This window comes from Etheostoma cragini, chromosome 18 (assembly GCF_013103735.1).
Source record: "Etheostoma cragini isolate CJK2018 chromosome 18, CSU_Ecrag_1.0, whole genome shotgun sequence".
Taxonomy (NCBI): domain Eukaryota; kingdom Metazoa; phylum Chordata; class Actinopteri; order Perciformes; family Percidae; genus Etheostoma; species Etheostoma cragini.
Genome location: NC_048424.1, coordinates 17,607,922 through 17,632,248, shown reverse-complemented (window position 1 = coordinate 17,632,248; position 24,327 = coordinate 17,607,922). Strand labels below are relative to the sequence as shown.

At 40.4% G+C, this 24,327-nt stretch overlaps 1 protein-coding gene across 2 annotated transcripts in view; it reads left to right on the top strand.

Moving 5' to 3' along the window:
- Window positions 1-5,165: 5,165 nt before the first annotated feature.
- stxbp6l (syntaxin binding protein 6 (amisyn), like) overlaps window positions 5,166-24,327 on the top strand; it is a 21,952-nt gene continuing 2,790 nt past the window's right edge. Inside the window, exons 1-5 of one of the 2 annotated variants that reach the window (XM_034900586.1) lie at window positions 5,166-5,443; window positions 6,257-6,417; window positions 16,053-16,183; window positions 18,093-18,402; window positions 18,491-18,589. In XM_034900586.1, the coding sequence (XP_034756477.1) occupies window positions 6,264-6,417; window positions 16,053-16,183; window positions 18,093-18,402; window positions 18,491-18,589 (694 nt within the window). In that variant the 5' untranslated portion in view covers window positions 5,166-5,443; window positions 6,257-6,263. Of the gene's footprint in view, window positions 5,445-6,250; window positions 6,418-16,052; window positions 16,184-18,092; window positions 18,403-18,490; window positions 18,590-24,327 lie in introns of both variants that reach the window. The other variant, XM_034900587.1, reaches the window with a different exon arrangement.

Genomic DNA, 24,327 nt, shown 5'->3' with positions numbered 1-24,327 from the left:
CACGTTTCCAGCATGGAGATTTGTGTTTAACAGCTTGCATTAAGAAACCAATGTAAAACTGTTGAAATGACAGAAACAATCTTAAAACCTCACAGAAAGATCAGAAGAGGCTGAAACGCATGTTTCCAGCATAGAGATATGTGTTTAACAGCTTTTGTTAAGAAACTAAAGCAAACTTGTTAAAATGACAGACACAAGCTTGAAACATCACAAAAAGATCAGAAGAGGCCGAAACGCACGTTTCTAGCATGAAGATGTTTGTTTAACAGCTACTGTTAAGAAACCAATATAAAAGTTTTGAAAAGACAGAAACAAGGTTAAAACATCACAAAATGATCAGAAGAAGCCGAAACGCACGTTTCCAGCATGTGGATGTGTTTTTGACAGCTACTGTTAAGAAACCTATGTAAAACTGTTGAAATGACAGAAACAAGGTTAAAACATCACAGAAAGATCAGAAGAGGCCGAAATGCACGTTTCCAGCATGGAGATGTGTGTTTAACATTTTCTGTTAAGAAACTAAGGCAAACTTTTTAAAATGACAGACACAATCTTGAAACATCACAAAAAGATCAGAAGAGGCCGAAACGCACGTTTCCAGCATGAAGATGTTTGTTTAACAGCTACTGTTAAGAAACCAATGTAAAAGTGATGAAATGAAAGAAACAAGGTTAAAACATCACAAAAATATCAGAAGAAGCCGAAACGCACGTTTCCAGCATGTGGATGTGTTTTTGACAGCTACTGTTAAGAAACCAATGTAAAACTGTTGAAATGACAGAAACAAGGTTAAAACATCACAGAAAGATCAGAAGAGGCCGAAACGCACGTTTCCAGCATGGAGATGTGTGTATAGCAACTAATGTTAAGAAATAAAAAAAAAAAAAAAAATTGAAACAGGTATTACCTGTCACTTTAAAACCATTGATACATTTGCTGTGTGAAGATAGCAGTGAAGAAAATCAGTCACAACACAGTGACACTGTGCTCCTACCATTGGTATACTTTATTGACTTGCCCATAGTCAAGAGCATTCCAGGTCTTACCTTCCTGCACTTTCCAACGTACACACTCCAACTTTACGTACTGGACCGTGTTCAAGCTCTGACTTGACGTGTTGGAGGATGTTCATGGTCTAACCTGCCCGCACCCGACAATGTACACACTCTGACTTACCTGCACCCGACAACATACAGTACACACTCTGACTTTGACCGTGCTGGAAGGTGTTCAGGCTATAGCCTGCCAGACAGGCACAAATGGGGCCCCAATACACAATATAATACAATTGACCAAGATTTAATGTTGAGATCACTACTTGAAACTGTTTCTAAACCAATTGTGCACATCTACAAAGTACAACCATCAGCATGCCAGACACATTTCCTGCTGCTTAAGATCCACCAGACACTCTTGAAATACAGTCCCCCCTTTCAATACATAGCTTTGTTAGCACCCAACAGGCTTAAACAAGGCAGATGTGTTTTTAGTCTCTAAACATGTTCAAAATGTCATTAAAAACGCCTACCAACGTGTTGTGATTCCTTCCAAGTGAACACAGTGAATCTGACTGCAGTAGATGTGACAGAAAGGAATGAAATTTGTGCTAATTCAGCTGTGTTTGGTTCTCCTGTTGAAACGTCAGTTAGAGAGCATAGGGAACGTCTACAAACTAAAACACAGAATAGAGATGAAACAAAAACATTTAGGCTATCAAATTGATAGCCTACATATTTTTGTATGATTGTGATTGTATAGGTAGTGTCTCCAAACTTACCTCAATTATAACTTGTTTCCTGCTAGTTGTACTACAGCACTTACTTTTAAATTTTTAAAGCATATGCTTATTTATGAAAATGTGATTGTATGTCTTTTCTGCGTTGTAGTTTGTAGACGATCCTGGAGCACTCGTTACAGCATAGAGCAAAACAGAGCTTTATTAGCACAACTTACATTAATTTCTTTTATATCTACAGCAGTCATTCTCAATGTGTTCACTCTGAAGGAATAACTGCACATGTCTAGGCACTTTTAACGACATTATAAACATGTTTAGAGGCTAAAAACACGTTTGAAACCTGCCCTGTTTGAGCCTGTTGGGTGCTAACACTAGCAGGAGGATAACTCAGTGTAGGCAGCACCTATTGTTTTTGTTTTTTTGTTAAAATCAACCCGAGTCTCCTTTAACCTTGGAGCAGACTGTAAATAGAGATGTAAATTTTTCCAGTCTTAACAACTGCTCAAAGAGCTTTTACATCTATAGGAAACATTCACCATTCACACACTGTGGCCGGGGCTGCCGTACAAGGTGCCACCTGCTCATCAGATAAACATTCACACACATTCACACTCCGATGCGCAGCACCGGAGGTAACTCGGGGTTCAGTGTCTTGCCCAAGGACACTTCGACAATGACTGCAGGGGCGGGGATCGAACCACCAACCTTCCGATTGGCAGGCAACCCCTCTACCACTGAGCCACAGCCGCAGCCGGGTAGGTTGGACCCAGACACATAAAGAACACAGGCTCAGACGATGACGGTAAAGAAAAAGGTTTAATCCAACAAAACATACAGAGGAGGTACAGGTGGTGGAGGTATGGATGAGAGTCACACGGAGCGGGTCTTGAGGAAGCTGCATACACGGACGGCAGGATACAAACACTGTGATGAGAACAAAACAAAGTTAGTCAATAGTTAAGCAGGTGAGCAACGTGTACTAAAGACTGGCCAAGTTACCATTCAAGGGTTAGTAACGAACTGGCGCCGAAGAGGTGGCCGGCTTAATCTCACAATGCCCCTCATCGGGGATGCTGCATCTCAATTTACAGTCTGCACCAAGGTCAAGTATGTAGGGACTGTATTTCAGGGGGTGGACCTTAAGCAGCAGAAAATATGTCTGACATGCTGATGATTGTACTTTGTGCACAATTGGTTCAGAAACAGTTGAACTGTTTGAGTGGTACTCTCAATATTTATCTAGGTCAACTGAACGATATTGTATATTGGGGCCGCATTTGAGGGATGTCAAAAGGATTTGATCAAAAGGATCTAGGCTCCCAGACTAATCATTGACGTCCTGATGGAGGCAAGACGGAAGTGATCCAGGGCGTGGAGTCTATCCAGCCTCTTTGATGCACCTCAAAGTCTTAATTGTGACAGCAACTTGAATTGAAAAACATTTGCTGATTAGTATTGGTCTAGTCTAAATCCTTGACGTTCCACTTCCGGGATTGCGTGTCGGTGCGTTCTGGTTGATTTTTGAGACTATGGTTAAGTGTTCCGATCTTGGCATGGTAAATTGAGACAGCTAGCTAGACTATATGTTCAGTGAGTTTTCTCTTGCACGATTAAAACAACTTTTGAATTGAAACATGTTTCACCTAAACAAGTTCCTACTTATTTATAAGCTGCGTGCGGAGCTTAGTGCTGCCCAAGACGATTGTGATTAGTTTAAACAAAATGCCAATATACCAGAGCACGTTTTCCTTCCAAAGGGAAGTTTGGGGTCCTCTACTGGAGCTGCTGCCCCCGCGACCCAATACCGGATAAGCGGTCGAAGATGGATGGATGGACATTTTCCTCCCATCCCGGAATGCTGTGTGGACGTGCAAGACCCTCTTATGCAGCATGTGGAGAATGGTCTGGCAAAGCGAGACTAGTGTTGGTCAGGCATGCAAACATTTCATTTCAATGTATTAAATCACACAGATTTGAAAAAACAGATGTGCAGTACATTTAGCCTACCTGCTTCTTGATGTATAAAAAGTTCACAAAAAGAGTTTGGACTGACATGTGAGGTGGGGCAAAACATCAGCCTGTGAGATGGGGCAAAACATCAGCAACATATACTGCTGCCAAGAGTCTTTTTGCCACTGGACAGCTTCTCACCTCTGCCTCATCTGCCAAGGCTCCAAGGTTCCTCTGCAGAGTCTCATTGGCCTTTTGCTGAGTGAGACAGTGTGTGTCCTTCACTTCTTGGAAACGTTGCAATTAAAAACATAAAGATTAGTTAAGAGTAATCAGAACATACCTTCTTTGATATCAAATTACACTGAACAACATAATTTTCTTACTTTTGTTTTGGCCCCCTTTTTTCATGAGCTGAATTCAAAGATTTAAGACTTTTTTCTATGAACACAAAAGGCTTATTTCCCTCAAATATTGTTCACAACTCTGTCTACATCTGTGTTAGTGAGCACATTTCCTTTGCCACAATAATCCATCCACTTCACAGGAGTGCATTTCAAGATGCTGATTAGACAGCATGATTATTGCCTTAGACGGGCCGCAATAAAAGGCCACTCTAAAATGTGCAGTTTTACAGTACTGGGGGTTTGAAAACCAGGCCGGATCTGGTGTTATGGTTAGGTTTAGGGTTAGGATTCATCTCTCTTTCTCTCTCTCTCTCGACCTGACTGCAGTTTGTCGTTGTAACTGACTTGAGTGGGCAAATACCCACATTCAATGACGTCTGGCACTTCTGTGTTCCTTGTTCTCTTCACGGAGGAATCAGTTAACTGTGACCCCTGTCAGGAGTGTTGCCAATAGAGTTGTGGTGGTCACCTGAGTGGTCACTGTGTGCCGCTGCAAATGTTCATGTATCATCCGCTATTTAACTGTGAGTGGTTCATCAGGCATGGCAAAATATTCATTCTTAGACATTTTGAAAAGTGTGGAAACAAAAGGTTTTCATAATTAACTTAATCAATATGAAATAAATAACCGTAGTAATAATTACACACAAAATATTCAACCAATTAAATTATCAAATTAAATGTAGCCTGATTAAATTAAAACTGAGTTTTCTATTCTGAAATATTTTTTCATCCTTGTTCTTAAAAAGAAAAAGGAGTTCATTGTAGGACATTTGTATTTGATTTCAGCAGTTTTTGTAAATCCAAAAGTCCGTTTCAATTACATACTTAGTATTTTTCAATTTTTTTGTCAATCAAGAAACAAAGGCTTCAGTTATGAAATTGATTAAGTAATTCAGACGAAAGCAACAGCCATTGAAGACATATGTCTTGATTGTTAGGCAAAAACTTAGTGATTAAACTGATAAGCAGGGTATATTATCAATCTTATTTTACTTTTTCATTCATAACATCTTTAAAATTAGAAGAGCAGCACACTTCCACCAACCCAGCTGATGCCCCAACCCCCTTCAATATAGAGCTAGTCAGCCCTCGCTCTGTCTATGAGACAGCCGGTGACTGTTCTCGGTTTCCAGCCCTTAACCACATGCGTGTCAAACTCTTGAAATGCGCCTTCACAGCAAAGCATTCCATCTGGTGTGCACGGGTATTCATTAATGACTGAAGCCTGGAAAATATTAATGAACTTAACAGTAAAACAGATTTTACATTTGGACTAACCAGACAGTACGCCTGTACCAGAGACAACTACAAGATTCAGAAGATAGACAAGAACAGACAAGAACAGGTAGGCTAAATTTCAGATAAACCTTGACCTACAGATGTACAATAATAATAATAATAATAATAATAACAATGTACTTTCTCCCCTTGGGGAATTTATTCTTTTGACTTTGTTGTTATCTTTTACAATTAACAAACACAATCACAAATCATTAATGTAGGCTGTGTATAGGAATGATCATTACATTATTATGTACATTAGCCTCTGATTACTGAAAGTAATTTTAACTGTGGGGGTAACTCTGCCTAATAATAGCAGCTGAAAATAGGCTTTTACTGTGTGAAAAATCAAATGATAACTTATACCAGACAAAAAATCTTTTGGTAGAATGTGTTTTACATACAAGACATTTAATGGAACATTTTATAAGGTGGTAATGCTACTTCTACTGAAGAGAAATATTTGAATACGACCACCATTTTTTTTAATCAGTGCTGACCGTTATTTATCTGTTGATTATTTTTTAGATTAATTTATTTTTTTAACTAGTAAAATGACCATTATGTTTTCCAGAGCCCAATATAACTTCTTTAGATGTCTTGTTTTCCTTAAACAAAACACAGACATTCAGCTTACTGTGATAGAAAATAACTGAAAAGAATCTGCAGCAAGACTTTCACCACCAAAAGTCGCTGAGTGCGGAATAGCAAGTTGGACATGTACAGTCAATAATTGCCAAGCTTTTTTACTTGCGATTTAGTCTTTAAAAAAAAATACAAAACAAACAACGGGCTCACTTAAGTCTTGCCTATCAGCACAGTCTGGCCTGTGGCCTTACAAGCAGTCATTTTCATCTATTCTCTGTGCAATTCTCAGGACTACAATGAACATTCAGTCTGCTATCAACAAAGAGGTCTTCATCCCTAGTGATGAGCGGATGTTGGTTGCAGTGGAGGTGCGGAGGAGGAAAAGGAAGAGGTTGTCCTTCCTGCCTACTGGAGCCAAAGGCGACTACACCACATTCATCTGTGTTTCAGGTTAAATCGGACTTTAAGGCTTTATTTATATAGTGAAAATTAGCTAAGCATGCTATGTCTGTGATTTATAGACATGTAGCTTTTAAACGAAAGGGGGGTCCTCATATTACTAACAGAGGCTCTGAATCGCCAGTTACTGTATTTATTTCATTTTGTAAGAGAGCTTTTTTTGTCAGCTGACCAGCTGGAGGTTCTTTTACTGCCCGATTCAGTGCAGTGACTTCATGTCATTCATTAAAGAGCTGCTTAACATTTAAAGTTTGGGCAAAACAGAAACAGTAAACAGTAAAGCTGAAAAGTAAAGCTGAAGACAAATTAATTAAATATATAGTAGTTATTTAAGGTATTTCAGAACACTTTGCCGTTCTTGACCACACTATAACTAACAAATCTGAGTGTTAAAACATAATAAGTTATTGTTATAACTTTTTCATCTTATAACATGTTTACTTCTAGTGTTTGTTAGTGTTTTTTTAGCACATGCCTTGTACATTCAGGGCCGGAGTTGGACTCATTTTCAGCCCTGGATTTTTATGCCATAGACTGGCTAACACTAAATCAGTTTGTAAACAATTTCGATGTCATACTTCTCAGCACAAATTTCCTCTTTTTTTTTACAAGCTTTCTGATCAAGTCAAGTAAGTTTCATTAGTGTGAATCGTCTAGCACAGGGGTGCTCATTACGTCAATCGAGATCTACCGGTTGATCTCAAAGGCAGTGGGGGTAGATCCAATCATATGCAGCCAATCATATATCCTTACTATGACATTTGTCACTTGATTGACAAATGAAGTGACAAATTGACAACCACTCTAACGTCTGATTTTTTTCTGACTCATGGGTGCATGTGCATGTGCATGCAGCAGCAGCAAAATACCAGCAAGCTGGGAAGTTGCCGAGTTAGCCTAGCAAAGTTATTTCTACTAATCTCAAAATGGTATAAAAAATGAGTGGACCAACTAAAAAAGCCCAAAACCAAACACTTCCATAAAGAAGGAGGAGAGGACTTTGTGTCCTACTCAAAGTGCATTTGCCTTATCTGCAAATTTACCATTGCTATTCAAAAGAAGAGAAATGTGGAGCGGCATTTTCGGACTGTTCATAAAAGCTACAACAGTGACTTCCCTCCGAAAAAGTGAACTGAGAAGGAGAAAGGTGAAAGAATTAAAACTCCAGTTGTCTGGAGAGCAGGCCTTTTTCTCTCAGCTTACCACAAAAGCAAAGGCCGCCACCGAAGCATCGTTCCGGATGAGTCGCATCATCGTTAACCACAAGAGTGTTTCTCACTGCAATTAGACGAGTCTACAGACGTGAGCGACACAGCCCAACTTATTTGTATGGTGTATACTGACATGACTGCAAAAGAAGAGCTTTTGACAGTACTGCCAAAGATAGAAAACACGCGGGGAGAGGACATTTTTCAATCTTTCAAAAACTTTACCGAGAAAACTCAGCTTCCAGTGTCCAAATTGGTATCCATCACCACGGGCAGTGCGCCCGCGATGGTTGGCCGCTCAAATCGATTTATTTCCAAGTGCAGGGAGGATGATGCCTTCCCCGACTTCCTCAATTACAACTGCATAATACACCAACAAGCGTTATGCACAAAAAGGCTCAACATGAAAGAGATAATGGATGTGGCAACAAAAATCGCCTGTTCCATTCGCGCCAGATCTCTCAAAGAAGGCTGTTTCGTGAGTGTCTGGAGAAGGCGGACTTTGACCACACTGAATTGTTGCTACACACTAACGTAAGATGGTTTAGTTGAGGGAAATTCCTGCAAAGATTTTGGAAGCTCTGTCCAGAGATTAAAACGTTTTTCCTTGTATCTAACCATGCAGAACACAACCAGCTAAATGACGCTCAATGGCTACTAGACTTAGCATTTTTAACCGATCTGACCAACATGTTGAATGACCTTAATGTTGAACTGCAAGGAAAAGACAAAACAGTGGTCAATATGATCAGCTCAGTTAATGTGTTCAAATGAAAAATGCAACATCTGTGCGCAAATCTGCAGCGCCATGATTTGACAAACTTTCAGAACCTCGTATCAGAACTGGAGACACAAGGCAAGGTGTGTGCTCAACTTGACAGTGGACGCTATACAGAGCAGATGGAAAACTGTCTGTCATACTTAAACAAACGGTTTCAGGACTTGGCATTATTGGAGCCAGTTGCAACATTCATGTGCTACCCTTTTTGGGAAGATGCTGAGGTGGATTTACTTGCATCAATAATTGAAACACTGTTTCACCTGAACTCGTCTGGAGTGGAGAATGAGATCCTGACACTGCAAGCTGACATTGAGCTCAGGTCTATAGGGCTCCTGGACAGTTTTGGAACTTACTGACAGAGGAAAAGTACCCCAACATGAGGAAAAGTGCCACCTCCTTGACCGCATTGTTCGACTCCTTTTAATTATGTGTGTCAGCCTTTTCCCACATGAAGATTATTAAGTCCAATTACCGTACCACCATGACTGATAATCATTTGGAAATGTGCTTGGGGCTGGCTATCAGCAGCTAATGTCCGGACTATGGATCCCTGGCTGATTCCATTCAGGGCAAGTTGTCACAGTGAGGTGATGTACAGTTGTATTGTACATCTGGGTTAATGCAGTTATGCAAGGTACACCAACTTGCATTGTACATATAATTTTCAATATATGTTTTAATAAAGATATGTTTTGCATTTTTATAGTAGGTAGATTATTTTGACTTGGTCATTTTAAAAATAGCTCTCAAACTGAAAAAGTGTGGTCACCCCTGATCTAGCATCATTGATTATCTCTGGGCATTTTTCACATAGAGCAGATTTACACCATGAACTTCATTACTATCAATTCAAGTTCTCATAAAATGCACTCCAGGAGCAAGCCTACCTGCCCACTCTGGAGGTATGAGACAATGGCTGCTGATTTGCTCTTCAGTGTTAGCAGCAAACTGGACTAATAGCTGCTGGTGAGGAGCTACAAGAAAAAAGTTTGATTAATAAACATGAATGCTAGTTGCCAGTGTTGTATTGTTTTACACGGCCGCTAGCATCCTGCTTTACTCCTGACTAGCTTACCAGTCTCATTGTCTTCATTTGGTGTTAATTCTCACTGGTTTTAATTAAAAGGTTAAAAATTGCTCAGTCTTGTCGTGTGTTGCATCATATACTCTAATAACAATTATATTAACTGTCTTTGGTTGCCACTCACTGAGGTGTCCAAGGTGATGGTTTGTTTGTTTTTTGAGCAAGGTGGTGTTGGAGATGTCAAAAAACGGCACGCCATAACCAGACTGCACTCTCAGGGCTGCCAACTCTCACGCATTGGCCGTGAGACACACGCAGTTGTAAACATGAGGAGAAATCTGGTGAAACATGTCTGAGCTATACTATACTATTTTTTACGATACTGCAACGTTGGGCCAATATTGTGCTTCTCTAACCTCTGAGCATCTCTAAATGTAACGGTAAATAATTAATTCAATGTTTCATAAAATGAACAAGTAGTCTTTATTTTCCCAAAAAAGTAAATACAGAAAGTGGGGCCCAGAGGATGTGGGCCAAACATTACTGAGCCTTGGCACAAGGGTTAAAGGATGAGAATTTATGTAAATCAATGGTTCTCATTCCTTCAAATTTCAGTGGTTTTAGCTGATCCCTCAACATTAATTTAACTTTGGGTCCCTGGTCCCTACACCAGGGACCCCCGGACCTGTTCACCACAGACCCAAGTCTTCTCAGCAGTTGCTGACATATGCTACTGTCTCTTTATGTTGCTCATTATTTTTGGCACATTGTCTGGGTCAGTTCTTCTATCATAAGAAATTAATAATGTAAATAATGTAAACGCTGAATGCCCTAAAACATGTTGACATGTTAACCCAGTTTTGCACATATCATGCAAGCCTTGATTTCTCCATTTTATTTGCACAAAACTCACCAGAAAGTGGGCATACCCCCAGACCCCCCTAGGGAGATCCCCATCCCCCCAAATATAACAAATCCTAATTTAAACCCTGAAGGATGCTGAAAGAGCCAAAGAAATTGGTTTGTACACGGCAAAATATGGGTTGGCCCCACCAAATCTCAATACAAGATTTTGGGGAAAGTTGGCAGCTCTGCACTCTATAGTGGGCTACATAATAAATAAATAAATAAAAGTAGACAGCAAGGCAGCCTAGGGGCAACATCAAGTAAAAAGTGAATAAGTATAAGTTATACATACAGCGCTTTTCACAGACAGGGTAAGCCTACATGGCAAATTAGCTCAGGAACATTGCTACTTTAAGCCAACGTTGGCGACTACAATTAGTTTTATATAACGTTAAGTTAGCTAACATCAGTTAACATTAAATGCTAAGTAACACTGCTTTACTAGCTAGTATCTGAACAAAACAAAACAACAAACTAGTAACTATGCTTTCAACGTAGATCACAGACAATTTATATGATCAATACACTTTATTAATCATGTAATGTAATCATGTAATGTAATCATGTAATCACTTATCATCATCTGGTAGTGAGTTGGGTCAGGGGAGGGCGGAAGACTCTGAACAGACCTGGTAAGCCCAAACAGGTAGTGCGGGTAAATTGGGGACATCTGGAAGAGGCCCCTGTTCGACAGACTTTCAACTTACACCTCCAGCTGAGCTTTTCGTGCATTGCTGTAGAGGCTGGGGGCATTGAACCTGAGTGGACAATGTTCAAAGTTTCCATTGGTAAAGCTGCGGTGGAGAGCTGTCGTCTTAGGGTCTTAGGTGCCTCAAGGGTCGGTAACCCACAAACACCCTGGTGGACACCAGTGGTCAGGGAAGCCGTCCAACTGAAGAAGGAGTCTTTCCGGGATATGCTATCCTGGAGCGACCTAGAGGCAGTTGCAAGGTACCCAAGGGCTGTAGCCTCTGCCATGAAAGAGGCGTGTGTGGGAGAAGTTTGGAGAGGACATGAAGAAGGACTTTCGGTTGACACCAAGTTGCTTCTGAAAAAACGTTCGCCACCTCAAGAGGGGGACGCAAGGAACCATCCAAGTTGTGTATAGTAAGGATGGGATGCTGTTGAACTCATCTGAGGATGTAATAGGGTGGTGCACTTTGAGGAATTCCTAAATCCAGCTAACACGCTCTCTATGGTAGAGGCAGAGCTGTAGGATGATGGAGGATTGTTGTCAATATCCCTGGTGGAAGTCGCTGAGGTAGTTAAATAACTCCACAGTGGCAAAGCCCCATGGATTGATGAGATCCGCATATGAGAAAGCATATGACCGGGTCCCGGTTGGAGACCCGAGTACTGTGTATTTTATCTCATTATATAATTTAGAGATTTTTTTTCATTTCGTCCATCCTGCAAGCTTTTGGTTTCAAGATTTTTGATTTTTGATTCCAGATCTCTAATTATTTCCAGTGCTTCTTTTGTTTTCCGGCTTGTGTAGCTTATTTGACCTCTACTAAATACCATAAAGGCTTCCCATCTAATTGTAGCGTTGTCTGAGATGTGTTAAACTCAAAGTAAATATCAATTTGTGTTCCACCACACTGCAGAACTTTTTTTTCCTGCATTCATTGTTTTTAAACTTCCTTTTGGGCTGAAAGAAAGTAGAGGCAGACATTGGGAACAGCCACAATTGTAAGGTCTGTAAGGAGCCATGAAAGGAGCTTTAGCCTTGTAACACCTTTAGCCTTGTAAACCTTCTATAAGTCCAAATAATAAGCTGTAAACAATGCTAAATCTGTGAAGAGCACAGAGCGGCAGTTGGTAATTTGCCAATCTTGGTGGCAAATGCCAAACGTCCTGCATGGTGTGGGGCTGTAAGCCAAACCTGTCATTGAGTCTGTGTCTGACCGTTTGAGCAGACACATGCACATTTGTGGCCTGCTGGAGGTCTTTTTCCAAGGCAGTGCTCCTCCTGCTCTTCCTTCCACAAAGGCGGAGGTAGTGGTCCTTCTGCTGGGCTGTTGCTCCCCTACGGCTTCCTCCACGTCTCCTGATGTACTGGCCTCTCTCCTGGTAGTGCCTCCATGCTCTGGACACTACGCTGACAGACACAGCAAACCTTCTTCTTGTGTGGGTTGTAGACCCTGTCTCATGCTATCACTAGAGTGAAAGCAACACCAGCATTCAAAAGTGACCAATCAGTGATCAGCTAGGAAGCAAAAGAACTGAGAAGTGGTCAGTGGTCACAACCTGCAGACCTACTCCTTTATTGGGGGTGTCTTGTTAATTGCCTATAATTTCCACCTGTTGTCTCTTCCATTTGCAAAACAGCATGTGAAATTGATTGTCGATCAGTGTTGTTTCCTAATTGGACAGAGATATATATACAGTATATATATATATGATATGATATGATTTGTTTGGCATTTTATCTCATATATTTTGTTACCCCTATAGCATGCTACTATATTCATACAAAAGCGTCACCACGTCAAACGTGGTGACAGAAACAAATTGATAAAACTTTAGTTCTGCAAAGCTGTGAGAAAATGGAGGAAACGCTAGCAATGCTAATGCTAAATATAAGCCATGTTGGTTACCTCTCTTGTTGCATATGCGCATGTCATACGTCACGACCAAACGTTAGCGATTGGTTATGACAGATCCAGAGTGGCTTTGGGCAGATCCAGTAGTTTTAGACTTCAACAGAGTACTTCAAGGAAGTTAATGTCATTGGAGAGAGGCCAGCTTCTTTGTCTAAATGAAATGTACAAGAGTCTGGTAAGACAAGGCTAGCGACTGTTTGCTTTATGCTCCAAAAGACGTTATGTTTCCACTAGTATTATAGATAGATAGATAGATAGATAAATAGATAGATAGACAGATAGATAGATAGATAGATAGATAGATAGATAGATAGATAGATAGATAGATGATAGATAGATGTTTATTGATCCCAAGAAAAATGGGAAATTCCGGTGTTACAGCAGCAAAATCAGTCACAAAGCACAGAATATCGATATAAATGAAATACTAGGAAAAATATACATACACACAATATACATGAAATAATAATATGAATAAAGTAAAAGAAAAAGAACAATATTTGAATATGTACAAGATGGGGAAACAAAAATGTGCAACTGCTCAAATAATATGCTAAAGTGTTCAAATGTATGCTAGATGTAAATAAACTAATTGTGCAGGTTGCATTAGTGCAGTAGTGTGGTGTCCAAAAGTCTTATCTAGCACCCAGTGATGACATGTTAAAAAGGGATATTGCTTGTGGTATGACTGATTTTCTGTAGTGGTCCGTGCGCCACGATGCTGTCGGAGCCTCTTTGAGAAGGAGCTCCTCTGTTGGACCAGTGTGGGGTGGAGAGGGTGGTCTGAGAAGTCCATGATAGATAACAGTTTGTTCAGTGACCTCCTCTCCACCACAGCTTCAAACGTGTCCTGTTTGCAGACGATCACGGAGCCAGACTTTCTGATCAGTTTGTTCAATGTTTGTTATTAAGTTAAGAATCAGTTTGTCATTAGGTTAAGAATCAGAGGTGCCACTCGGTCTTTAACTCCTCCTCAATATCAGAGTGAAAAATATATATGTATTAAACAAAACTTCAAGTAATTTCAAGTAATTTTACTCAAGTCTAAGTGAAGTCTCAAGTCATGAATATCAAGGCAAAGTCAAGTCAAGTCTTTTATGAATGTTTATCAAGCAAGTGTCAAGTCCTAAAATTTGCAACTCAAGTCTGAGTCGAGTCGAGTCCCCCATGTCTGCCAATGTTGCCTCCAACTCAGTGGGCAGATTTAATATAGGGTGACAAGATGTCCCCGGGTTTCTGGGACAACCCCCGGTTTTGGTGATCTGTCCCCGGCTGGATCTGTCACCAGAAATGTCCCCGGTTTTCACTGTGACTGACAGACCCGATATTTGAATGAAAAAAAGAAAACACTGACCAAATGTAGCCGATAGTCGCACACACTACACATGCAGGCTCAAGACAGCCAGAGCAAGCGCTGCTCAGAGCTCAGAGATGTTTTAGAATGCCGTATTTTACGATGCTAAAATGACTGATTATTAACATGGACTTTTATTTTAAAAAAAAAGATTTTCATCTTTAACAGATAGGTCAACCGCCTTAGAAATCCTTTCCATAATGTTGTCAGACATTTAGAATATTAATCTGAGTCTACCAGTAGCAAAACGAACACTTTTATGAACGTAAATACAAGCTGGACAATTATACGATTAACTTACATTGTAGCTTTCTCTGCTGCCGACTGCAGCGTTTTCATATAATACTCCATCAATGTCAAAGGAAAATATTTCCTCAATAGTTTTTATTGTATGAGTATTGGATATTCTGAGGTGTAGTGGAATACAAGTATGAAGTAGCAACAGGGGTGATTCTAGGATCAGATCTTTTGGGGGAGGGGGGGGGGGACCAGCCTCTAATGAGAACAGCTCTAGGTCTAGTGTCCTTGTTTTAATTTTTCAAAAATAAAAACATGACATCTTTTGGAGGTATGTATGCTTCTGAGCTGAAAATGTCCCCGGATTTTGTCTGAGAAATATGGTCACCTTAATCTAATAGAGCTAATTTACTCTAATCTAAGTGGACAGTCCCTTCAAGAAGGCATCCAAAAGTGCAGACTGGTTCTAGTAACTGCCTGCCACTGGGATGTACAATTCAATGGTGTAGTCTGAAACCCTAGTTTGACCCTGCGACCTTTCTCCCTGGAGTTACTCATTTGAAAACCTGTGTAAAAGTCTGAGTGAAAAGTTGCAGGGAATCACAGACTGGGGTATTACGGCTCCACTCAGTGGTGGTCCAAGCTTCAGCTCTGCTAGTGAGGTGGGAGAGGATGTATGCGATCCTGGCATGGTTGGTGGGATAAGCTGCTCAAAGTGAAGGTCACATTGAGTCGGGAAGGCTCAACAAAAAACAGAATCTCCGGAGATATCCTCAGAACGTGCGAGATGTGGTGTTGTTGCAGAAACTCCTGGGACAAGAGCGGAAGAACTGGCCAGTGCAAAGGTAGCCAGACCCACATTACCGGCACTGGGTTAGTAGACTGGGACAGAAGCTGCTTCAGAACTGGACATTTTTAAGCATTTGATTCACAAGCTGAGTGATTAGGTCCCCCACATTCAATATGGGTCCCCCACGCCGCTCCGCTAAACTTACAATTTCCAAGCAAATATCGTTGATATGACTGTGGTGCAGAGAGCAACCTTGACAGCATCCTAGTCAGCTGAGTCCATGATAGGCTAAATCGTACGATATTGGAGCACAACCAGGTATGGACTTTAATGCATGCCTTAAGACCAAGGAAAATCGGAGGAACTCATAAGCTACTTACAGATACTTTTGGCTTTGGTCTACTGCTAAATAGCGTAGAGTAGACAAATAAAAATACAAAGTAGCAAGTCAGTTTCCTTCCTAACTCACAAGTGAAGGCTAGTATAAACAGTGCTAAACCTCCCTACCTTTCACCATAAAGATTAGAATATTTTGTTGTTAGAACAGTTTTTTTTTTTACATTTAGGTGGAACCTACAGCAGCAACAGCATCAAATTGTCACAAGGAAAACACTATATATATATATCTAAATGGAATTATTTTTATATTGTGGTTGTTCCATTTTAAAAGGCTTTCAATAGGGATATCACATTTTGTATTTGTATGATCTGTTTACCTAGTGACAAACTCAAGGCCACATCAGCTCCTCATTACAAAGGTGAAGCGGTTTGGTGGCTCCTCTTCCTTTACGAGAAGGTCCCAGTGGACAGTGGAGCAGCTCCGACAGGTCAACGGCATCAACCCCAACAAGGTCAGAAGCATTTGGACATTTTGTTCACACCAGTAGTGGTCTATAATAAGTGGTCTAGAAAAGTGCACTCAGTAGAGAGCAGATCAACGCCACCTTTCTCCCTCTCCCCTACAAAACAAAGAAGGTTAAATCACACTCAATTTTCCAACCTGGTAGAGCTCGGCGCAGGACTGTTTTTTGATAATCTAGCACATGCTAAACACTCTGACCATGCATACACACCTGGCAGAGCACAAGAGAGTTCATCAGTACTCACTCAGGCTTATATCCCCTATGCTTTTAGTGATATCATTGACAGTACAGGTGGTGAGTTGTACAGCAGCATGACAAAACCAAAACTCAAATAAGAAATAGAAATAAGAAGAAATTAATTAAAAAGTCAGAAGATGTCCTGTAAGAAGTTAATGAGGGAAAAGCTGCTAAAATTAGGAAGACACCAGAATCTGTAGAAAGCATGGTGTTTTTCAAAGAATATGTCTATCTGTCCATTTCACTTTAATGAGAAAATTGGTGTTGTCTGTAGAGAATAGATGTGAACAGTACTGCAAGTAATTAGTTACAGTTACTAATTACTTCTTCCAAAAAGTAACTAAATTAGATACTCAGTTATAAATTATAAAAGGAACTAGTACATATGCATGTTCAATTATTTATGATAATGAAATGGACACTTAATACAATACATAAATAACAGAAACTGTACACAAATCTAAACTTGTGTGTATGTGGGTGATAGAGTGAGGGAGAAGTGAGAAAGTGACAGCGATTAGCTTCAGAGCAAGTAGCCACTCTAGAGTCATAGTGCCTATGTTTCCCCCCCCCCCCCCCCCCTTTGATTTCATAACACCATACCTGTCTCTCATTGACTGACTTACTTGTGTTGTTCTTTGTGTCCAACTTTCCATCCTTTTGAACACCCGCCCAACTCTACCTCTGATTGGCTTTCCATGAAATTTTACTCAACCTCAGCCAAACGTCAGCATTTTTGCGCTTGTCTTGTGCGCCCACTTACCAAGGAAGAAAACTTTTTGCCTTTCGGCTCAGAGATCCAGGTGGTCTGATGAAAATATAGTTACGCGCCGCATTTTTCAGCAGTAACGGTAACAGCGTTATTAAGATGGGAAGAGTAATCAATTAGATTACTGGTTACTGAAAAAGTAATGCCGTTAATAATGCCATTATTTATAATGCCGTTATTCCCATCACTGGAGGTGAATACCTGGATATAATTAAAAAATAATACTTTAACCCCTGCTTTGGTGGATTGTGTGTTTGCAGTGATTACGGGCGATGCTTGGACAAATTCAGAAACAATGGTGAATCTAGTTTTCATGGTAAATTTGGTCGGTAATTAGAGCCACATTTTTTCCTTGTATAAGATATTCGGAATTCTGCTGATACAGACACCATCTCATATCAGGACTGTGCAGGTGGCCAGGCAGTTCAACTTCAGCAGCAACTTGATTTTTTAACCACCCTCTCTCTAAAAACCTCAGGCGATCCTCTGCAATTGCCTTTTGCTATGCAATTGAAGCACTTGCTAGTTGCTAGCAGTTGCTACTCCTACCAGCCGAATAAGAGGAGTGAGAAGAATACATCCATGGTAGAAGTGCACAGTCAATGATGGTATAAATTAGTCAATAAAACAGTTTTTGTGAAGCACCACAACCACGAGAGGTCCTTAAGCATACAGTCCTAAATTTGCACAAGAATTACTTGGCTAATGGGTTCAGTAGTATGCTGGATTAGCTGTGGATTGAATGATACACAAACACGTTCGGTTGTACATACATACAAACACATGATCTCCTTCTATGCCTATGCCTCATAGTAATAAGAAAATAAAAACTTATTTATATGTCCATTTGTTTGCCAACCCTGTTCTACTGCCTGTATCCTGCTCTTCCAGGACAGCCCAGAGTTCAACCTGGTGTTTGACAATGCTGTGGACCTATGGTTGGCCAGCTCATCAGCAGAAAAGTGTATCTTTGTTCAAATCCTGTACCATGCCTGCCAGACCTACTGGGAGGGTAAAGCAGGTAGTCTTAGCAAAGTGAGCCACTGGCGGAGAGCGAGTCAGTGGGCTCACCCTGAGGTCAAAGCTAGTCCCAGCAACTGCTCGCCAGGCTCTGCAACCAGAGCCCTGCAGGCCCAACAGAAGAGCTACATTCCTGCCAGACAGACAGAGTTCATCAACTGCCAATCCAAACTCACAGGAAGTAAGGTCACATCATAATTGAGGCTTATAATACAACATAGTTTATATGTGAATGATACCAGTCATGATGTGTTGTCTTATTCTTTTAGATGCCTGCACCATGAATCTGATCATCTACCGCTGCAAAGCCTTCTTGAATCGCATAAAGAATATAATGGTTGCAAAGCAAAGGCGATCACAAGTTCAAGGTAAGGCAGTGATTAAATGGGTGCTTAAAGTGCAGTAAATGATTCTGCGCAAAGATTGGTGATATTTGAACTCAACTGAAACTTAAAGAGAGCTAGGTGACCATAATGAAATATTTACTGAATTGAAGTATATTGGATTAACATAACTTACTATGCCTTAAAAGCTTTAGTGCATAACCTTTTTATATTAATTAGTTTGTTACATTCAAGCCATAGCCAAATTAAGACTATTAGCTCCACAACCTTCTGTATTTCTCAGTATGGCTATGTTGAAGATTGTGTTGTCTGGTTTTGGGCGCAAAAAACGAGTGAAGATAATGGCCTCTTCTGAAGAATCGTTTTTTTTTCATCTTCTCGCTCCTTGGCTACTAGCACTGTGTGTGTGTGTGTGTGTGTGTGTGTGTGGGGGGGGGGGTGATTACGGAAAGGCTTGTGTCATGTGAAAACTTAGAATTCCTCATTGGGGAGACAGATACAAAGCACTATAGCTTTAAGTCATGCATTTATGTGTCATATAATTTATATAGTTTATTATACATGGTCAGTACTACTAAGCCTAGAAAAACAGACTGGAACCCAGACTGGATTAAACAGACAAAACCTGATCCAAATTAAAGATATGGTGTGAACCCGGATCAAATTGAACCATGGATTAGTTTGTTTATAGTGTGGAAACATGTTTTTAGGAGGGTACAGAGTTTCGGACAATTTACAGAAGTTCTGGAAAGCTATCCTGCTGCCACCCCCAAAACATCTATCCTATTATACGTGTTGTGCACATTCAGAAACAAAATGTATAGTCTCTCCCCAGCTGGGTTCCAAATTCTCCAAATAACAACCAAGCCAAATAAGGCATAATTTAATTAAAAATTGAATTGCTATTTAGGGATCAATTAAATTGTTTGAATTGAACATAATACTATTGTAACCTTCTTTTCAAAGTGACCATGTAGCACTCCAGACCCAGATATAACAAAATCATGGCAAAATTTGAAAGATGTGTCTGGATTTATTCAAATATCTCCCTCAAATCTAATGTAAAGAGTAAATGCAAAAGAGATTTAATTTACTTTAGATTTGTAAAAGAGTCACTCAGCTTTGAAACTGATATGAATGCCATGATTATTTTGCATTTTACATATTGTTTGAGTAGCTGGTCACAGGCTAACAAATCCACAAGGCAGCCACTTGAAACTCTGAGTAAACATACTCTCAAAGTTTTAGATCATGTGGTGTCTGAACAGCAATGCTGATTTATGTGTTGATAAGGAGTCCACTTGACACTGTTTCTTTAATATAAAGGTTTGTTATCTATTATCTAGTATTAAGGTTAGCATCAATTTACAAGCTCTGCAGAAGCTCAGATAGTGTCCCCGTCCAAAATGAACTCTCTCTCTTAGTACACCAAACATTGTCTTTGTAGCATGTTTAGATGACATGTTAGGTGACCTAGAAAGTTATGGGGTGGAAAGGTCAGTGTTCATAGAGGGGGGCCCCAAAGCTAACATAAGTTACATAACAAGTTCCTTGAACACTTCACTAAGATGTGAACCATTAACCCTTTGCAATAGTGCATGACAGTGCTGCATAACAGAGCCGGATTCAAATGTAAAGTCATTAGATACTACAATCAGAAAACCAACAGTTTTCACAGCTGTCAAATTTTAAATAGACAGTTTTTTTAGTTAAGAACACCTAATTAAATATAGTAAACATTGTCTAATTTATAAGATATTACACAACACGTCTCCGCCACCACTAAAGACATTTGTTGTTCAGAGAGCAGGCTCTCAGGGTACCATAGGTAACAATTTAGTAGAATAGTTATTTAATATTATTTTTATGTGTTGCAGATGTATTTTTTTTTAAACAGGGAAGAAAACCCCTCAGCTTATTTTTTTAGCACTGTCTGTGCTTGTGACATCTCACTTTGGCTTTGACTTACAACTGAACAACACATAAACTGAGCCTTCTTTGCACAGAAAAATACGAAGATATGATTTTTGGTCCATTTGCCTAGGCCCCAACAACACTTCAGTGTAATCTTGGAAAGACCTGTGTTTTTGCCGGGCTTTCTGATGACTGCCACATTGTGTGTGAATGCCGTTTTACTTAGCTCTGATCTGTCGGACAACATGAATAGAAAAAATGCTGCTGTAATGCATCTCCCATCCATTAAAAACTCTGCAAAGATGCTCAGTGGTGTAAAAGGTCAAAAATTACAAAAAACTTTTCTTCATTTACTCAGGGATATTTAGAATGTTTCCAATGTATTCTAAGATTCAAAATAACTATTTGTCAGATTTCTTCATTGCCATCATCGTGTGTGGCCATGACTCATCAGGTCCTATCATCCTGGGTTTGTGTCTCTGGGTCATTTTCCTTACTGTCTTTTTGTCTATTGTCCTCACTGTGCTGCACCTCTCAGTTGCAGCAGAAAGGACTCTCTGTGATTTGGCAGTCAGATAAGAGGGGACATTGTTTATTTGGGGGAGGTTGATACAATAGCCTGTCTTTAGAAAGCCTGTGCCTCTGAGACTGACAGGGAGCACTGTGCACCATTGAACCCGCTGAAAGGGGCAGTGTAATGGGTGAGAGACGTGCCAAGCTGCAGCAAGGCACCAAAACAGCCTCTGAGACTTATGGGACTAAAGCAGGCCAGTTTTAGAAAAGGGAATAAACTACCATGATGGTTTTCTTTGAGGATTTGGCTCTTTGCACCCGGGGACTGGGTTTGCTAATTTTAAAACTGTATACAGCTACTGCAACCAAGCTACAGTTAGTGTTTACTTTAGCAACAAGTAATGTTGTCCTAACGCTAACCTTATCTTTTTAAACCTCATTAAATCACCTCGGTACTGCATTCACTTTCATCAAACTGTCCATATACTGTACGTTATATGGCATCTTAATGACAAGCTCAAAAGGTTCAATTTTTTATTCTGTATTTTAATTGGCAACCACAAATTCTACAAAGCAATCTGAAAATACTTTGTTGCGTGCCTGTTTTTTCACTTATTCACCACATTTGGGGAAGGTAATACAGTACAAAATGTTGAACACTAGTTCAAACCACTTCAATCGGTTCATTAATAGCGTGACAATTTTTTGTTATCAAGACAAACCTTACTTATAATTTAAAATGAATTAGGACCACATCAGTCAAATAAAACATAAACCTTTAAGTACAGATGAATTACTATTCACCCCCTGGTTATTCTCAGCAGACAATTTCTTCTCCAAAACCAAAATCTCAAAACATAACTGAGAGGAATGGAAGTATTGTGCATGCATGTCTCGTGTAGGAGCCTTGTAAAGTCTACCCACCTTGACCATACACTGTCAAACTTACTCTGATGTATACTTAGGAGTATGTTATTTGTTACATTGTACAGACTTGACAAATAATGTCTATCCAGTCCTCAATTAGCTCCTCAACCCATGTTAAATTAATGTAATTCTAATGTTATCTAGTGTTTGTCTCTTCTTAATAAAGGTTAGTCAAGATTACCAGATAACAGACAAGATCTGGTAAACGTTTTTCAAGCCTTCTTGCAATAACAGATGTGAACAGTTGGTAGTCTACATTTAAAACACTGATATGTCCCAAATGATTACATTTGTTGTTTTATTACCTTAGGAATAATAAAAATAATTGCTTCTCTCCAAGAGGGGGGCATTTCTTGCATTTGAAGTACCCAATTGTAGACCCGGGTAATAAAGGTGAAAACTTATCCCTTAGCACCTCAGTGGTTAACTCATCCGCAACAGGAGAGCTACCTGTATTCATTCTTGAAATGGCCAAATTAATTTAACTCTAAATTATCACTTCAGCTCTGAGAATATTACACTGACCAAAATTAAAAAGGCAACACTTTTGTGTTTGCCCCCATTTTCATCAGCAGAACACAAAGATCTAAGACTTATTCTATGTGTAAAATATTTTTCACAAATCTGTCTCAATCTGTGTTAGTGAGCACTTTCTCCTACTTTGCCGAGAAAATCCATCCACCTCATAGGTGCAGCATATCAAGATGCTGATTAGATAGCATGATTATTGCACTGGTGTGCCTAAGACTGGACACAATAAAAGGCCACTCTAAAATGGGCAGCTTTACTGTATTGTAGGGGTGTGGGGGGAGTCAGTATCTTGTGTGACCACCATTTGCTTCACAACACATCTTTGCATAGAGTTGATCGGACTGTTGATTGAGGCCTGTGGAATGTTGGTCCAACTCCCTTCAATAGGGTGACCAGATGTCCCCGGTTTCCGGGGACAATCGCCGATTTTGGCAACCTGTCCCCGGCTGGATCTGTACCTGGAAATGTCCCCGGTTTTCACAAAACGTAGCCGATGGTCACACATCCTACACCGTCAGGCTCCAGACCGCCAGAGCCAGCGGTGCTCAGAGCTCAGAGATGTTTTAGAAAGCTGTATTTTACGATGCTAAAATCGCTGATTATTCACATGGAGTCTGGTGGGTTTAGTAAATATGCTTCTGAGCTGAAAATGTCCCCAGATTTTGTATGAGGAATCTGGTCACCTTACCCTTCAATGACTTTGCCAAGTTGCTGGATCTGGAACACACTGTCATATACGTCAATCCATAGCATCCCAAACACACACAATGGGTGACATGTCCGGTGAGTATGCTGGGCATGCAAGAACTGGGATTTTTTTTCTGCTTCCAGAAATTGTATACAGATCTTTTCAACGTAGCGCCGTGCATTATCATGCTGCACCATGAGGTGGTGGTTATGGATGATGGCACAACATTTGGTCTCAGGATCTCGCCACAGTATCAATAAAATGCACCTTTGTTTGCTGCCCATACCATAACCCCACCGCCACCATGGGCCACTAGATCCTCAATATTCACATCAGCAAACCGCTCACCCACACAACGCCATACACACTGACTGCCATCTGCCCTGTACAGTATAAACCGGGATTCATCAGCGAAGAGAACATCTCTCCAAAGTGCCAGATGCCATCAAATGTGAGCATTTTCCCACTCGGTTACAAGGACGAACTGCAGTCAGGTCAAGACCCCGATGAGGACGAGAATGCAGATGAGCTTCCCTGAGACTGTTTCTGACAGTTTGTGCAGAAATTCTCTGGCAATGCAAACCAATTGTGGCAGTAGCTGTCCAGGTGGCTGGCCTCAGATGATCTTGAAAGTAAAGATGCTGGATGTGGAGGTCCTGGGCTGGTGTGGTTACACATGGTCTGCGGTTGTGAGGCCGGTTGCACTGCCAAATTCTCTGAAACGGCTTTGAAAACAGCTTAGGCTAGAGAATTTAACATTCAATTCACGGGCAACAGCTCTGGTGGACATCCCTACATTCATCATCCCAATTGCACGCTCCCTCAAAACTTGAAACATTCTTGGCATTGTTCTGTTTGATAAAACTGCACATTTTAGAGTGGACTTTTAATTGAACACATGTGTAGTAATCATTCTGTCTAATCAGCATCCATACAGGAAAGAGGGAGACACAACAAAAGCACAACAGCAAGAACAATTTCTGCAGCTCACAAACAAGACACACAGAAACAGACACAGACAAACACACAAACAAACACGAGGTATTGACAGGCAGACCGGCACATGTCAAAAGGGACCAAACACATGCACAGTTAGAAGCAAGAATTATTGGTAACTACAGACGGATCGGGTTTAGGGACCAATTTGGATAGGGCGGACGTGGACGACGTGACTACCAATGGGTTGGGC